This window comes from Tachysurus fulvidraco, chromosome 5, assembly GCF_022655615.1.
Source record: "Tachysurus fulvidraco isolate hzauxx_2018 chromosome 5, HZAU_PFXX_2.0, whole genome shotgun sequence".
Classification (NCBI taxonomy): Eukaryota; Metazoa; Chordata; class Actinopteri; order Siluriformes; family Bagridae; genus Tachysurus; species Tachysurus fulvidraco.
Window position 1 is genome coordinate 26,186,675 of NC_062522.1, and position 18,355 is coordinate 26,205,029.

An 18,355-nucleotide genomic window follows, 5' to 3' on the forward strand; every position below is an offset into this window, starting at 1 on the left:
TATTAGCCAATCAGAATTCAAAGGTTATTTAACAGGACTATCACTAAGTGCACAGTGCACAACTGGCTTTATATTTAATCTTTTATTAAATTGGTAGTCTTTGGATGATCTAGCTGTATTCAACTTTAGAGTTCTAGAGCAATATACAAAAAAATAGTAGTTCCAGATCATACACAATAGGCTTATCATAACATAAAATACACCTGATTTATGTATTTTGAACTAATGAAAAGCTCCAACCACTATGTTTTGCCATAAAAACCTTTATTGATCCAGCCAGCTGCTCCAAGGCTTCCATTAAAATTTATTCTCAGAGAGTCTGTCTCAGCACAAAGTAACAAACCTGTAGAAATTGTCCGTGCTAAGTGTGCACAGAAAAAGCTTTGGCTAAAAATCCATTAGTTTTCCTTTATCCTCAATACATAATACAGTGTGCCTTGTGTTTTAGAGATAATAAACTACATAAAAAGTCTGGATCATTAGCAAAACAGTCATCAACAAATGCATGCTAACACTTTGTCATGGAAAGTGGTAGAAATTTCAGATTTATTTACCCACAAGTGAAATTTAAGGAAGCAAACATTGAAGCAATTCTGAAGGACTCATCCAAAAACAAAAATCACAGTCTGGATGTCTTAGGCTTCTGATGCCATTCAGTCATACAAGTTTGATGGTAATCAACAACACACATTTAATTGTGTAAAAACTGTAGTCTGTAGAACCGAGATGCAGCTGGGTTCACTCTGTAAAACAAGTAGAGGGTAAGACCATTCTCTGGGGCTGTGAAAAGAGTCTAACTGGGTTTTGCACTCCATTTGGAAAGACACTCATCCTATCGATCAGGCCTCTGAAGACAGAATACTTTGGCTTTGTGGTCTCCACCTGCTGTCACAGCCATGGACGCATCTCTGAAAACAGATAGAGGAAGGTAAAAGTATAGCTGTTAGATGCAAGTAACATGTTTAAAACCGTGAACTGCCTTTAAGATACTCTATGTAATTGCTGCCTTTATATTGTTTCTACGGTTTATATATTTTGTTTACATTTTGGTAAAGCTTCTTCTGTTATTTAAACTTTTATTTTGAAGCCTCGGTTTAGGGTTGTGTGTGGATGCTCACTTTGAGAAGGGGGTTTTAGTCCAAAAAGCTAGCCTCAAGCACGTTTTAGAAAAAATATTATTTCCTTTTCTTACAGCATGCAGCCAATGAGGTATTTGCTTATTTGTCTATTTTATCTTTGTAAATTGCCATTGTTTCTATTTTTCATGTTTCTCCTGTGTGTCGAGCTAATGTGTTTTATGTTTAGTTTTCACGTGAATTTGAAGAAAGCAGGAGAACCACTTGTGTCTGCGGGTGCTTGAAGGGAGATATACATTCTCCCGACATGATGAACCCTTCACTCATCACAAATTACCATCCTAGATCACACATTCATTCTTATACAAAATTAAGAGTAATTGAATGCAGTATATTTAGTAAACCCCAACATAGTCTTAATTCTTAGTAGTCAGATTTAATCCCAAAGCAGTTGTGTTCTGTAATGGAAGGTATTTTTTTATGACATGTTATCCATACCACTATGCCAGAGGTTCCTAAAGCAACCCATCATTAAGAATTTTCTGCAACCCTAAGCCTTTACCACCAGATTTATAAAATAAGATGACTAACATTTGAACATTTTAGTGTGTCACTAACGTAATGTGCAACATAAAAGACAAAAAAAAATTATAATATATAATGCATTTGTGAATATCATAATAAAATGTATAATATTCATTGTACTGTCTTAAGTGTTGTAGGATGTGGTGTTCTATTATAGGAAAATCTTTGCAGAAGAGGTTAGATATGGCCTGATACAAAACAAGCTGGTTTATATTTGAGCCATAATATTGTGGGTGCGCATATATAAGCAGTGGTAATGAGCAATCATCCTTTTGCTGAGTATCTTATGTACATCAAAAAGATTTAAAAGCTAGATGGGATGGCATCACTGCAACAACACCCCAGTCTGTAAAAATGAAAAGGAAATAAAAAACTGACTAGGACTTAGTAAACTAGCTAAATGCCCCTTACTCTAGACCGAGTGACAGGTCTGCCCGGACCCGTTAAAATTCTAATATCATATTAAGCATCTGCTTATTATAATCTAATATTATCAGATTATATAAGTTCTTTAATATTAATAAAAAGATAAATCTTTCGTTCATGCGCAGTTAATCTAGTTATTATGACAGGAGCATCATCAAAAGCCAAGCCAAAAAGAGATTGTTTCTGTTCCATACTCCAGAGCAGAAGGTGGCAGTAATGCACCTAATTACGCTGACAGGACAATTAAGATTCAAACGTCTGGCAGGACAGTTACATGCCCATTTCTCTCACTAGGAACGGAAGATGGAAAGGGAGTAAGGAGAGGTGGAAAGGAGAGAGGAAAAAGGGAGCTGCTCAAAGCTCTGCACTTTTCTTTTATTCAGTAAATTCTGCCCTGTTCTATTTTACTTGAAATGTTCTTTTGCCTAAGGTTCCTGTGTTATTAATGTAGTTAATGTTTAAAAAAAAAATGCAGTTCAAAAGTCTTTTAATTTTTTTCTTAAAGATTAAAAGCACGTTTATTTTATTCAAAAGATTTTGAATTACTTGAAATATAGGCCCCAAGTTCAGGCTGCTCAAAGCTGCGTTTGCACTTTTTATTTATTTTATTCAGAAGAAATTCAGTGTCTGTTGTCTGTTATTTGACATGTAGTAAAGACAACTACAGTATTGTTTACCATTCAAGTGCCATACAAGTTCAGACTTTGAAAACACTTGAAATTTAACAATAAATTATATAGAAATGTATGTACGTTATTGATTTTATTAACATGAAGGTACACTATTTTAAGTGACAATATAAGATTCGGACCTTTGCTGGGAGGAAATTTTAGTAACCTCTTTGAATTGAATACCCCTGCTCTAGACAAAACTTTCTATTATGACAAAGCAAAACCATGTTTTTAGAAATGTTTGCAACTTTAATAAAACAATCTAAAACTGAAAACTTCTGCCTGGTTAAGTATTCCATTTTGGAGTATTTACATTTTTATTTACATTATCAATTTTATTAATTATATCTTAGAAGCGCTGAAGCTCTCCTCCACAAACCCATACTGTACTTCCTTTACAAAACATCCACCACTGAGTCATGGTAGTTGGGTGCTGAAACCAACAGTCTTCTAATAGAAAGCTGACTTCATCTTGCCTTTAGCTACCCCCCAGTTCTTCATTAAGATAAGCAGCTCTAGTCCTCTTGCCTTCTCAAGTCAAGTCACTTTTATTGTCACATCACCACAGGACATGTGCCTGACGTGAAAATGTGCAATTTGCTCATACATATAGTTAGTGCAATATGTGTGTACAATATGTACAGTTACAATTCTCTCATATTTGCATGCTTTTTTTCCTCTGACATTCAATAGGCACACAAGGGAAGGTATGTTCTGGACATAGTCTTAGGTCAAGCCTCCCTATCAATCAACATTGATGTTATTTCACTCAACTTTTAAGATCATCAGCTTGTATAGTTTATCCACTCCCTGTCCTTACTGTAACCAACTGTTCATAGCTCTCCCACACTTGCTGCAACACCGTTTCAATCTCCCATTCCTCCTAGCTTCCAGAATTTTAACATCCTTTCAACACCATGACTCATTTTCCCCTCTACGATTTTCATTCATAAACAATAAATCTTGTAACCACAAAGTCTTGTCACCTTGCCCATTGGCTGTCAAAGGTGCTGAACCTCTGTCAAAGTTCTACACACCAACCAGAAAATCCTCAGATCCTAACTAATCTGGCTTTTCTTTTAGGTAAAAGATATGTTGGTTCTAGATTTCAGGATATGCAGCAAAATAATTATAATTATATTTTGTGCTGCACGATTAAGCATATTGCAATCTCGATTTCAAGCCTGTGCGATTATATGACGCAAAATGCTGCGATTTTATGAAATAAATAAATGCATGTGTGGACATGATAACCCATTCTCTCTGAAAGCTGTTTGCCTATCTCATACACTACACCGCTATCCGCTAATAAAAAAAAAAGACCAGTGAGCTTCAGTTTAGGCAGTGGCACGTGTGGCGCGTATGGTCATGTCGTGACTTTTTCCGGTGTGCAGTGCGGAACGGGTGAAGATGGATGCCGAGACACTGAGTTTAGAAATACAAATTTCAGCATTATCAGTAATCTGTGTGTGCATTTTCCTTGAGAACCAAGCAAGTTGACTCATGATACCATTTGTTTATTATATCGCAATCACATATCGCAATCACAATATTGACCTCAATAATCGCAATATGACATTTTCCCTAAATCGTGCAGCCCTAATTATATTCCACCCAATTTTGATATAATCGCCCTCATATTAAAGCGTAAGGTCTGCATTTTGAGTTCATACTCATTTTGTAATTTAAACTCCAACATATTGTTTATCTTTCATAAAGTTATTATTATTGTAGTTGTCTTTGTACAAATATTTATAGAATTGACTGTTCATTTTATCAATAGTTCACATTGCCAACCTATAACAGCTAGAAACTTGCATGTTTACCGATTCAGCTTGAAGTCTAAGATCTCTGCTGTGTGACCATGGTATTCTGCAACCATTTTTCCTGAGCGAGCATCCCACAAAGTTACAACTCCACCAAGATTACAGGTAGCTACCACTGCTGAGGCCTGCTCCCACTGAAGATGGACAATCCCTACCTGAGAGCAAGGGAGATTTATACAAGTTTAATTTATTCCTTGTCATAAAATAAGCAAATAAATGTATTTATTACACCAATCAGCCATAACTTTAAAACCACCTGCCAATTAAGTCTTTGCCAGGTTCTTCAAACTGTTTTAGCAGTGTGGCAGGGTGGATTATCCTGCTGAAAGTGGCCAGTGCCATTAGGAAATGTTGTGATGATGGGATAATTGGTTGACAAAAATCTCAAAAGTAATATACGCATGAATGCAGTAGCCCCAGCGACATAACACTTATCCAGTCATCTAACTAAAAATGTGATTACTCAGACCAGGCCACGTTCTTCTATCGCTCCAGGGTCTAGTTCTGAAGCTCATGTGCCCATTAAGTAGGGGCTTTCGCAGGCCCATATGAAACAAGACTGACACCTTTATATCACAGCTAGCATTAACTTCTACAGCCATTTGTGCTGCAGTAGCTCTTAAATGGGATCAGAACAGAAAGACTAGCCTTTGCTCCCAAACTGGATCAATATATCTTGGACATTGACCCTGTTGCCAATTCACTGGTTGTCCTTGGGCCACTTTTTGTTGGTATTAACCACTGCATTCTGTAAATAGCCCACAAAATTTGACCTTTTGGAAAGGCTCTGATCCAGTCATCTAGTTAACACAACTTGACAGGTGCCTATGTAATGACAATGATAATAATAATGATAATGTTAATAATAATCAATGTTATTCACCTTATCCATCAGTGGTTATAATGGTATGGCTGATTTTTGTATTCAGATTGACACACATACAATTTGTTTACAGTTTATTAGTTACCTCATGTTTACACCTGTGTCTAAGGTTCTGTGTAGTCAAATCATATATGGCCAGAGTCCCATCCAGATATGCCACAGCAATCAGGGGCAGCCTGACATAGTTACACATTTCCATGAAACCGTACATCAAAAATCTAATTAGAAATAAAGAAATAATAATAATAATAAAAAAAATACTTCTTCCAAGGAAGCATAACTTACACATTACAAAATCCTACAGACTCCACTGAGATGGAATCCTCCATGTTTTTTTCCTCACTGTTCCCAACTGAGAATGAACCCAGTACCTAAACCAAAAGCATTATATTCATAACATTGCATATTTTTTAGATTAAATTTTTAGCAAGTTCCAAAATCCTCAATTTTACTTAGATAACATTCACCGGTAAAGCATTCTGCCTTACATGTACACAAACAACACAACACTGTCAATTACACTTAATCCACTAATGACAGTGCATTGTGCATATCCCAAAATAATGCACCACACTGTAAATCCTCACCTTGCCTGTTGATGTATTAATGAGTTTAGCCTGTCCATCGGTTGATCCTGTGAGAACAAGAGATCCATCCTTGTTGCACTCCATGGATGTCAGTGGCCCCTGGTGGCCATCATGACCTGACAAACCAATACAGCAATAGGTAGAAGTTTATAAAAATCTTTAAAAAAAAAAAAAGAAAAGAAAAGAAAAGGAAAAAAAAAGCACAATTTCTTAGACAATTTCTAGGCATCTCTGGCAGTTTTTATAACCACTGCATAAATAATTTGTTAACGCGCTTAATGTTGCTATTACCAAATGAGATACTGTAACACACGCTCTAAAGAAAAAATGCATTGAGTGCATTCACTCATGAACCATTAAAAAGAGAATAGATCAAATCATAATAGGAATATGACAAAAATATTCTGAACTGCTTCAATATAATAAAATTCCACTGTAATTCAAACAAACCTTTTGACATTTACCTTTAACAACATGGATTGTATTTCCTTGCTTAAGGTCCCACAGACGCAGGGTCCCATCCTCATAACCCACCATTGCTTTTTTTCCTTTGTGTGTAGGGAAGAAATGGGTATTGTATAAAGCACACAGTAAGAGTAAATATATCCTTAGTATATAAAAAGTTCCCTTTACTTCTATTCCATCCATTTTCTACCGCTTATCCGGGGCCGGGTCGCGGGGGCAGCAGTCTAAGCAGGGATGCCCAGACTTCCCTCTCCCCAGACACTTCCTCCAGCTCTTCCGGGGGAATACCGAGGCGTTCCCAGGCCAGCCGAGAGACATAGTCCCTCTAGCGTGTCCTAGGTCTTCCCCGGGGCCTCCTCCCGGTTGGACTTGCCCGGAACACCTCCCCAGGGAGGCGTCCAGGAGGCATCCGAAACAGATGCCCGAGCCACCTCAGCTGACCCCTCTCAATGTGGAGGAGCAGCGGCTCTACTCTGGGCTCCTCCCGAGTGACTGAGCTCCTCACCCTATCTCTAAGGGAGCGCCCAGCCACTCTGCGGAGGAAACTCATTTCGGCCACCTGTATCCGGGATCTTGTCCTTTCGGTCATGACCCAAAGCTCATGGCCATAGGTGAGGGTAGGAACGTAGATCTACTGGTAAATAGAGAGCTTCGCCTTGCGGCTCAGCTCTTTCTTCACCACAACAGATCGGTATATCGACCGCATCACTGCAGAAGATACACCGATCCGCCTGTCGATCTCTCGCTCCATCCTTCCCTCACTCGTGAACAGGACCCCAAGATACTTAAACTCCTCCACTTGAGGCAGGAACTCCCCACCAACCTGAAGAGGGCAAGCCACCCTTTTCCGGCTGAGAACCATGGCCTCGGACTTGGAGGTGCTGATTCTCATCCCCGCCGCCTCACACTCGGCTGCAAACCATCCCAGTGCATGCTGAAGGTCCTGATTTGAAGAAGCCAACAGGACCACATCATCTGCAAAAAGCAGAGACGAAATCCTGTGGTCCCCAAACCGGACTCCCTCCGGCCCCCGACTGCGCCTAGAAATCCTGTCCATATAAATAATGAACAGGACCGGTGACAAAGGGCAGCCATCATGCACCGGGAACAAGTCTGACTTACACCCGGCAATGCGAACCAAACTCCTGCTCCGGTCATATAGGGATGCCTTCTCCAGATCCACAAAACACATGTGGACTGGTTGGGCAAACTCCCATGAACCCTCCAGCAACCTGGTGAGGGTACAGAGATGGTCCAGTGTTCCACGACCAGGACGAAACCCGCATTGTTCCTCCTGAATCCAAGGTTCGAATATCGGCCGAATTCTCCTCTCCAGTACCCTGGCATAGACTTTTCCGGGGAGGCTGAGGAGTGTGATCCCCCTATAGTTGGAACACACCCTCCGGTTCTCCTTCTTAAACAGAGGGACCACCACCCCAGTCTGCCAGTCCAGCGGCACTATCCCCAACCGCCACGCGATGTTGCAGAGGCGTGTCAGCCAAGACAGCCCCACAACATCCAGAGACTTAAGGTACTCAGGGCAGATCTCATCCACCCCCGGTGCCTTGCCACTGAGGAGCTTCTCTACTACCTCAGTGACCTCAGCTTGGGGGATCGACGAGTCCACAACCGAGCCCTCCGCCTCTGCTTCCTCAATGGAAGACATGTTGGTGGGGTTGAGGAGATCCTCGAAGTACTCCTTCCACCGTCCGAGGATGTCACCAGTCGAAGTCAGCAGATTCCCACTCCCACTGTAAACAGTGTGAGAAGGGCACAGCTTCCCCCTCCTGAGACGCCGGACGGTTTGCCAGAATTTCTTCGAGGCCAACCGATAGTCCTTCTCCATGGCCTCACCAAACTCCTCCCAGACCCGGGTTTTTGCCTCTGCAACCACCCGGGCTGAAGCTCGCTTGGCCCTCCGGTAACTATCAGCTGCCTCCGGAGTCCCCCGAGCCAACCAGGCTCGATAGGACTCCTTCTTCAGCTTGACGGCATCCCTTACTTCCGGGGTTCACCACCGGGTTCGGGGATTGCCACCACGACAGGCACCGGAGACCTTACAGCCACAGCTCCGTGCGGCTGCATCAACAATGGAGGTGGAGAACATGGTCCACTCGGACTCAATGTCTCCAACCTCCCTCGGGATCTGGTTGAAGCTCTGCCGGAGGTGAGAGTTGAAGATCTCTCTGACAGGAGACTCTGCCAAACGTTCCCAACGGACCCTCACAGTACTTTTGGGTCTGCCAAGTCTGTCCCACTTCCTCCCCTGCCATCGGACCCAACTCACCACCAGGTGGTGATCAGTTGACAGCTCCGCCCCTCTCTTTACCCGAGTGTCCAAGACATACGGCCGGAGGTCAGATGAAACAACCACAAAGTCGATCATCGACTTCCGACCTACTTCTATTTATATTCTAATTATATATTCTGGGCAGTATTGTGGTTTATGGCTGTGGGTTTCTGATCAAAGTTCAGGGGTCCTAAGATAGCAGTGGTCCATTGAGAAAGGCCATCAACCCTCTCTTTGAGGTAGCCATATCAAAACTGAGCCTGCACTTTGACATCAGCTTCTTCAGTGCTTCATTTTAAAATGCAAATTAAACATGAATACATGTATGAAGAACAAAGTCCCACCATCAGGAAGGATTTTTCCACTTGTTGCCTGACAGTTGGGTCCCTGGAAGGTCTTACATTCTCCACTTGGAATCTTCCACATCCACATATTGCCATCAGCAGCACCTGCAAGCAACACTGGCGCACAGGGATGCCACTGCAGCCACTAAAATACACAATGATAAACAATGAAGCTCGACAAAGTGATTCAGGCTGTGCAAAGTATATAGCATTCAGTGAATATTTGGCAAGCTTGCTAGTTAATTGGAGTCTACTCAAAACAGAAATATGGTACAGAGAATCAAGCTTCAATGCCAAGGGATTAAAGATGGTCTGCTGTACATAATAAAATGAAGCAACATTTATCCAAAATTTTACTGGGGTGCTACACATAAAACACAGATCTAAGTACATTAACATGAAGTGTACATGAACTGCATGTGTTAAAATTTGTGCACACATTGTCAGGACTCAGCCTGGACTTTGGCCACATGCCCTTTTTTATGTTCACTGTCACGCGTCTGCCCTGCCCTTGTTTACTCCTCCCAGTCTCTGCACACCTGTTCCTCATGTGTTCATTGTCCTGTCTATTTAACTGTGCAGCGTTGCCTGCAGTTGGGTCTGTTTTTACCCCGTGTCTGTGACACACATTGCTAGGCAGAGTACAATACAAGAGTGCGGTGCTGAGCAGTAAAGAATTATCTAGCTAAGTAAAAAGTGCAAGTAAAGATGCTACAATTGTAAAATAAACAGTTAACAGCAGAAGACTGTAGCATTACAGGACTCCAGACTGCGCCTAAAATAGGTGCACTTGCGAATAAAAATATTAATTTGCGACTGATATTTTTGCTGAGGTCGCCAATGGCGACCAATCAAATTTACACGTTATAATTATATAATTTTTACATTATGTGCATGTTCTGTGAACAGTAGCCTATCACATAATTTGTTGTGTTGTCGTAATAAAATGAGATGCTGCGCCTGAAGATTTCACTGAGTTAGAGCGCCAAAATACGAATGAGCAAACCGAGAATCACCTTTCCGCGCCAGAAAAACTGTCAAAACAAAAAATATACGAGTTTTTTAACCAATCCTCATCGAGCACCAACGCTGATGACACACCTGCTTGTAAAAAAAGCAGGCTCCAGCAGCTGTGCCACCACGCCCGCAAGAGAGAACGACAGAGAGACAGGAGATAATCTTTCCGTGTCAGTCAATGAGCATCGTGCCGAAAGACATTTCATAGCTTCTTGGATTCAAGAGTTTTCATGGCTGAGGTATGATCGTGAAACACGGAAAATGTTTTGTGACTTTTGTTCCAGAGCGGGCAAAGAAATAGCAGGGAAAACGCATTTCATTACAGGAACTAACCATTTCAAAAAAGAGACAGTGAGAAAACACTGCGATAATCATGTTATCGCAAAGAGTGCTCCACAGACTACAGCGTTAGTCTTTCAGTTTCTCACGCATGCGAACTGCGTGACGAAAAAGAATGGAAGGATCTAAAAATTAAGTTTAAGGCAGCCTATATGATAGCATGTGAGGAGCTACCATTCACAAAATTTACCTCTCAGGTGTTACTTTTGAAGAAAAACAGACCTGATGTTAGCAAAACTTAGGACAACGACACAGCATGCGCTGAGTTTGTAGGATGCATTGCAGATGAGCTAAAAGAACATGCACTGACAGACACCCATACAGCTAATTACATCTCCATTATCACTGACTGTGGCACAGGCGTTTCTGGGAAAGACAATGTGATTGCATACTGCAGGCACATTTCTGCAGGTGTAGCAGTGAACCGGTTTATTGGTTTAGCTGAGCTTGAACACTGCCATGCACATGGAGTATTAGATAAAATAAAATGCTTGTTCAGTGATGCTAAACAAACTGATCATGATTGGTGGCAGAAGAAAATTACAGCCTTTGGAGCAGATGGGGCTGCCGTTAACATAGGTGTCTCCTTTCATTGTATGCCACATAGACTGGAATTAGCCATGCTGGATGTTCAGAAGTCTGTTCCAATGTTGAAAAAGTCTATGACTTGCTACAGCTAGTATGGAAAACATACCATAGCCCCAAAAGCAAGTGCGAGTTGAAAGCCATCTGTATGGAGTTAGGCTGTGCCATACAAACACCTTCTGCAATGAAAACCCAGCGCTGGTTGCCTCACATTTACCAGGCCCTTTCTGTTTTTCTTGCATCTGATGTCACTAAAGGACAGGGTCAATATACAGCTGTGCACCTCCACATGCAACATCTTGCTGCCTCATCCAAAAACACTGAAATAAGAGGAAGAGGAAGAGCAAAGCACAAATGGAAAAGTTGTCTTTTCTGGTGTTTTGTCACTTTCTCCATGACCTGTTTGGAGAAATCTCGAAGTTGAGACTTATACTTCAGAAGAACTCAGGCTATAGCAGCTATTGAGTCCTGTGTTTGTACAATCAAGGGAATGAAGGACACACCAGTGAGAAATGGAAAGTTGGAGTTATTTCTCAATTACACAAAATTAAATTCAGTTTCACAGCATGATAATGTGGTGGAGCAGGACAATGCTCAAAGAGAAAAACAGACCAGAAGGCAGAAGAAAGAGGCCTCATCTGACTACACGGGCATTTCCTTTCAAAACATACCACTAAAAGGCTGTGATCTCCCAGGTTTCAGTGAAGAACTAAACCACTTCATTGACCAAACTGTAGACATTACAGTTAAGGAACTTGAAAGGAGGTTTGAAATGATGAGACAATACACAGCACAAAAACCACAAAAAGGCAGAGATTATTCGATGCTTCTCAGTATTTTGTCATGATTCGTGGCCAGACGACATCCACACTTTTGGAGAAATTGAAATTGACACACGGCTGAAATGGTATCGAGACATCTTGCTGAAAAATGGTTGTGACATCAGTGCTGTGCAGGCTGAATGGAGATTGCTGAAAGCTCTTGTAAAAGGACAGTTCTCAGATAAATCTTATTGCAGCTTGTGGGAAGTCCTACTTAAAAAAGAGCCCTACTGCACAGATTTCCAGATCTTTTTGCATCTAGTTGAGATAATGCTTGTCCTACCAATTTCGGCTGATCAGTGTGAACGTGGCTTTTCAGCTCAAAATAGGATCGAATCTAAAGTACACAATTCACTCCATGTGTCAACACTGGAAGATCTGATCAGGATCAGCACTGAAGGCCCATCACTTGAACAGTTTGATCCAGAACCATGTGTCAAACGCTGGATTTCTGCAAAAAAGAAGAGGAGGCGGCCAAACTATACTCAGCGGCCAAGTGATGCTGAGATAATTATGGTCGGTGTCACTGGCTCGGATTCTGCATGAACAGAATTTTTTTACTGTAGGGCCTATATAGTTTGTAAGTTGGAAAAGACACTAAGTTCCCACATGAACTTCAGTTCCCAGAAAATTCAAGATAAAAATGCTGAAACTGTAAAAGAGGGGAGATGTACACACAACAGGATGAATAAAAGAAAGTAATTTTAAAAAGTAAGTTTATTGTTATGTGGCTCTTAAAAAAAATATGTGGCGCCTGGTTGTCCCCCCTATAGGAGCCAATGGCTCCTTAATTGATTTTTTTTTGTCTGGAGCCCTGCATTAAATAGTAAAGTGCAAATACTGCAGCAGGAGTACAGTGTGTGTCAGACCAGTTTCTATGAATTAAGGAGTCTGATGACTTTAGGGAAGAAACTATTATACAGTCAGGTTGTGAGGGCACAAATGCTTTTTCCAGATAGCAGACGAGTGAGGAGTGTATGAAGCCATCCACATTGATGCAGACTTTCTCAGTTACATATAGAACATATAGAACATCTACCAAATACATTTCATTACATTAGCAAATGTATTTAATTAATAAAAAATACACACAGTTAACTATTAATTATACCTTCCTAAATATTTTGCTTCAAGAATTAGCTGTGGAATAAAATCTACATAATTGCATCAAATATTGTAACCCACTGGCTTCAATTTACAAACCTCAAGATCTCCAACTTCAAAAGACCAGATCTCCTCTTTGGCATCAATCTTCCACACTTTAATCAGTCCACTCATGTCTCCGGTTGCCACCAGCTTTGAGTCATGGCTAAATGTTGCACATGTAACAGAGTCCTTATGGCCTAACGTAAACACACAAACAAAAACTGTTGATTAAGAAAGAAAAAAGCCACCAGAGTATTGGCAAAGTGGATGTGTGGGCAAATCACACCTGTGCACTCAAACAACACTTGCCCATCAATGACATTCCATAAATAAGCTTTGTCATCCTCACCACCGGTAATGGCAAGGTTGTTTGATACTGGGTCCAAACTGATACAGAATACAGAACCTGAAACAGAATTTATAGAGTGACTAATTATAACATTGCCAACTTATCCAAGTACCTGTTCATACAAATTTTATATTAGCAACCAGACACAAATAAGTTGAGAGATAATGTGTCCTAAATGAAAAAGATCTTAACAACATGCTTGTATCTAAACAACATTCTTTTTTTTTTTTTTGCTGGCAAGGGAAATAAATAAACAAATAAATAAATGCAGAGGGGTGGGTGTGTGTATAATATATGTATGTATATATATATATATATATATATATATATATATATATATATATATGTATGTATATATATATATATATATATATACACACACACACACGCAGAGGGAAACACTATCATCACAGTATAACACCAAGTCAATTAAATTTCAAGGTTATCAGTCTCCTATGGTTTCACCTATGGTACAAATGACAACAGTTGCACATGAGAGGCAGTACCTGCAACCCAGTCAGGTTGCACTGCTCCTCCAGAATAGCACATCCAAACTTGCTGTCACAAGGAGGTTTGGTGTGTCTTTCAGCATGGAGGAGATACCAGAAGATCGATATTGTCTTCTCTGTGTGAGGAGCAACAAGAGGGGCACTGTCAGAGACAAAAAGACCTCCAGAATGCTTCTGGTGTGCATGTTTCTGAACAAAGTGTCAGGAACAGACTCCATGAGGGCAAAACACCTTATGCTGCCTGCAGCATCCTCCCAAATGATCAGTTTGGCCATTGCTCAGTGAATGGTCATCTGGAGAGGAATATCCATGGTGGGTCATATCTGGGCAGCATGCCCAGATGTTGTCAGGTGTTCTTACAGGCACGTGGTCTTACAGCCACACACACGACTGACTTATGTTGTGATGAGATTCATGCATTTTGGATCAGACTGTAATTAGAATTGTTTTTTTAAAGATTTCGTTCAATGAGATTCAATGTGTAATTTAAGTGTTCCCTTAATTTTTTAGCAGTATTATATGTATACTGTATAGATTTAAACATTACATACAAGAGCACAAGCACAAAAATAACTTCTAATAATAAATCGAAGGAACATAAATAATATCACCGGTGTGTTTGATGAACGTCAGGTCGCTGTCATCCTGCTCTGCCTCCATCTCATCCTCGGTCTCCCAGCCTTCATCATCTGCATTTCCTTCAGCATCAGTGAAATCCACATCTTCCAGTTCCTCCACAAGTCCATCTAAACACACGCACGCGCACAGAGAGAGTGGGTGGGGTTTAAGCTAGCTTTCCTCAATATACAGTACAGACCAAAAGTTTGGACACACCTTCTCATTCAAAGAGTTTTCTTTATTTTCATGACTATGAAAATTGTAGATTCACACTGAAGGCATCAAAACTATGAATTAACACATGGGAAATTATATACATAACAAAAAAGTGTGAAACAACTGAAAATGTGTCATATTCTAGGTTCTTCAAAGTAGCCACTTTTTGCTTTGATTACTGCTTTGCACACTCTTGGCATTCTCTTGATGAGCTTCAAGAGGTAGTCTCCTGAAATGGATACACAGCTGATAGTCCTACTGAATAGACTGTGAGAATTTGTATTATGGCAAGAAAAAAGCAGCTAAGTAAAGAAAAACGAGTGGCCATCATTACTTTAAGAAAACTTTGAAAGTGTCCCCAAGTGCAGTCACAAAAACCATCAAGCGCTACAAAGAAATTGGCTCACATGCGGACCAGGAAAGGAAGACCAAGAGTCACCTCTGCTGCGGAGGATAAGTTCATCCGAGTCACCAGCCTCAGAAATCACAGTTTAACAGCAGCTCAGATTAGAGACCAAGTCAATGCCACACAGAGTTCTAGCAGCAGTCACATCTCTCCTCTGTTAAGAGGAGACTGTGTGAATCAGGCCTTCATGGTAGAATATCTGCTAGGAAACCACTGCTAAGGACAGGCAACAAGCAGAAGAGACTTGTTTGGGCTAAAGAACACAAGGAATGGACATTAGACCAGTGGAAATCTGTGCTTTGGTCTGATTAGTCCAGGGGTCGGCAACCCGCGGCTCCGGAGCCGCAAGTGGCTCTTTCATACCTCTGCTGCGGCTCCCTGTAGATTTGGAAATATTGAATTAAATTTTTTTTTTTTGTTAGTTAGTTAGTTTTTAAAAAAAATGTAATTCTAAATTCTAAGATCATGATGCTTTTGTAACATTAAAATAAACTGTGTTTGATTTTTTTTTTTGGTCGCTCAAAATATGCGTCATAACTACCGACTTGCGAAATCCGACACACAGAAGCAGGGGCATTTTTGGTTTGCTGCAGCCGGCAAGTTAAATTTTTTTATGTCATGCATGGCTGTCAAGTGTCACGCATTGAGAGTGACAGTCATGCATTTGGGTCTTTTCTCACGCTCTTCCGCCGCACATCATATTCTCACGCAGAAAAACTTTTTGACTATCATATATTTAATAAGCCGCAGCGCCCAAAATGTATCAGTCCGCACTTCTGTGGAATCGGGCAGGAATCAAGCGCGTCTCAGTTCTTAGTCGAGCCTAACACTTATCAGCCAATCAAAAAAGAGGCTACACAACAGCCAATCAGAAAATAGCAATATCTGGGAAAGATTTAACGCAACATCCAATGAAAAAAAGCGAGGGGTTGGAGATGTCATGCTTGCCTGTCTTCAAAACTTGAGAGCCCTAGTCATGAATACGAAGGACTCGATTATATATTAAACATTTTATTTGAAAGTAACCTTCAACCCAGCGTCTTTTTTCTTAAGGTCAGTTCAAACTGTTCAAAATATTTTGTTTGCCTGCAGAAATAAAATTGCGTTTACTCAGTAGCAGTTAATTGATTTCATAAATGCAACACACTACAGTTTTTTTCTATACTTTCCATAAAGGTAAAAAACGATATATGCAGTGTTATCTTCAAAAGTGTTACCCTTATCAGTGTTACCCTTCAAAAGGGTTTTGTGGCTCCCTGTGGTAATTTTTCTGTGGGAAACGGGTCCAAATGGCTCTTTGAGTGTTTAAGGTTGCCGACCCCTGGATTAGTCCAAATTTGAGATATTTGGTTCCAACCACCATGTCTTTGTGCGACGCAGAAAAGGTGAACGGATGGACCCTACATGCCTGGTTCCCACCATGAAGCATGGAGGAGGAGGTGTGATGGTGTGGGGGTGCTTTGCTGGTGCCACTGTTGGGGATTTATTCAAAATTGAAGGCATACTGAACCAGCATGGCTACCACAGCATCTTGCAGCGGCATACTATTCCATCCGGTTTGCGTTTAGTTGGACCATCATTTATTTTTCAACAGAACAATGACCCCAAACACACCTCCAGGCTGTGTAAGGGCTATTTGACCATGAAGGAGAGTGATGGGGTGCTGCGCCAGATGACCTGGCCTCCACAGTCACAGGACCTGAACCCAATCGAGATGGTTTGGGGTGAGCTGGACTGCAGAGTGAAGGCAAAAGGGCCAACAAGTGCTAAGCATCTCTGGGAACTCCTTCAAGACTGTTGGAAGACCATTTCAGGTGACTACCTCTTGAAGCTCATCAAGAGAATGCCAAGAGTGTGCAAAGCAGTAATCAAAGCAAAAGGTGGCTACTTTGAAGAACCTAGAATATGACATTTTCAGTTGTTTCACACTTTTTTATGTACGTATATAATTTCACGTGTTAATTCATAGTTTTGATGCCTTCAGTGTGAATCTACAATTTTCATAGTCATGAAAATAAAGAAAACTCTGAGAGGGTGTGTCCAAACTTTTGGTCTGTACTGTATATGTTATGTGCAAACTTTAGTGTTGCAAGACATCAAGTTATATCTGTATGTCACCATCTACATGTCTATAATAATCTCCTATTTTGCTTATTGAAACACTCCCTAATATAATAAAAGTGAACCCGACAGTACAAATTAAGTGAAAGTACACCAACCTGCTGGTGTCTGTTCTGTGTCATTCAACTCAATAACTTCGATGATTTCTTCATCGCCATGAAGTTGCACGGTATCTTCTTCACAATTCTCCATGGCACGTGCGATGTTGCCCAATTAAACTTAGCTCAGCTTTAGCGGCCTTTGCTGTGACACTCAAACACCAGTCAGCGGTGGATAAAAGCGTCTCTTTAAGCTAAATACTCCACAACACGTCCTAATTTGACTAAATTTAAGTAATACTATGTATAAAAAATCACGAAGTATAATTTTGTGGTCAAAATTCCGGTGCCCAAATTCACGCTAGCTGGATTAGCGAGACGCAGCGGTGACGTCACGTTTCAGAAGCTGTCTGAAACCAAACCACTTACAATACAAAGTGCACTAGATAGGACACAGACCCTATTGCTTTCGTACACTTTCGTACACAAAGTTGTCATTTGGAGTACGGCCTTACACAGGAACCTAATGTTTTTTTTTTGTTTTGTTTTTTATTTAAGGTTACAACTTGTAATTCCTCACCTCCATTATTTACCTGGAGGAAAATAAACTTTCTCGATTTTTCTTTCGATTTTAAACACCTTCAAAATAAACTTCATTATAAAGAACTTAATTAATAATGCTCATCTATCTGCAGTTGAATCCATGATGTATCCCCCCACACTAGGTGTTTTAAGATTCTTATTAATCTGTAATTGTGATATAATGTATTTTTCATAGGCAAATGTTATCATTTTAGGGTTAGGGTCATTTTTAAACACAATTTTATGCATCATACATATTTTATTTTGAATAATATGGATCTTCTGAATAAACACAAATCTCTCTTTATTGTTTTTGTTTTTAATTATTATTTTTATGATTAAAATAAAAATATGATTATGATACTCTTACTGCTCAAAGAGTTCTTATGTTTTTTAAGGGACTTTCTTTTGCACCTTCCTTTTTTAGCATGTCTGAGAAACATTTTAGGAAAAAC

The 18,355-nt window shown here is 40.4% G+C and overlaps 1 protein-coding gene across 2 annotated transcripts; it reads right to left on the minus strand.

Annotated features, from left to right (window-relative positions):
• Window positions 1-519: 519 nt before the first annotated feature.
• LOC113634467 (angio-associated, migratory cell protein) lies at window positions 520-17,895 on the minus strand. 2 transcript variants are annotated; one of them, XM_047813162.1, is made up of 11 exons: window positions 17,379-17,895; window positions 14,531-14,665; window positions 13,411-13,467; window positions 13,119-13,258; window positions 9,154-9,298; window positions 6,519-6,602; window positions 6,055-6,170; window positions 5,753-5,838; window positions 5,553-5,643; window positions 4,585-4,739; window positions 520-908 (listed from the first exon to the last, which is right to left on the minus strand). In XM_047813162.1, the coding sequence occupies exons 1-11, from the start codon at window positions 17,470-17,472 to the stop codon at window positions 833-835; spliced, it is 1,179 nt and encodes a 392-aa protein (XP_047669118.1). In that variant the 5' UTR covers window positions 17,473-17,895; the 3' UTR covers window positions 520-832. The 2 variants fall into 2 exon arrangements, with proteins under 2 accessions (XP_047669118.1, XP_026989244.1); XM_027133443.2 differs by having other exon boundaries at window positions 13,348-13,467.
• Window positions 17,896-18,355: the final 460 nt, after the last annotated feature.

Coding starts and splice junctions, on each gene's coding strand:
- LOC113634467 (XM_027133443.2), bottom strand. CDS start 17,472: ATGGAGAATTGTGAAGAAGATACCGTGCAACTTCATGGCGATGAAGAA. Junction 13,468..14,530: donor GACGTTCATCAAACACACCG/GTGATATTATTT, acceptor ATTCTGTTTCAG/GTTCTGTATTCTGTATCAGT. Junction 909..4,584: donor TTAGACTTCAAGCTGAATCG/GTAAACATGCAA, acceptor ATCTGTTTTCAG/AGATGCGTCCATGGCTGTGA.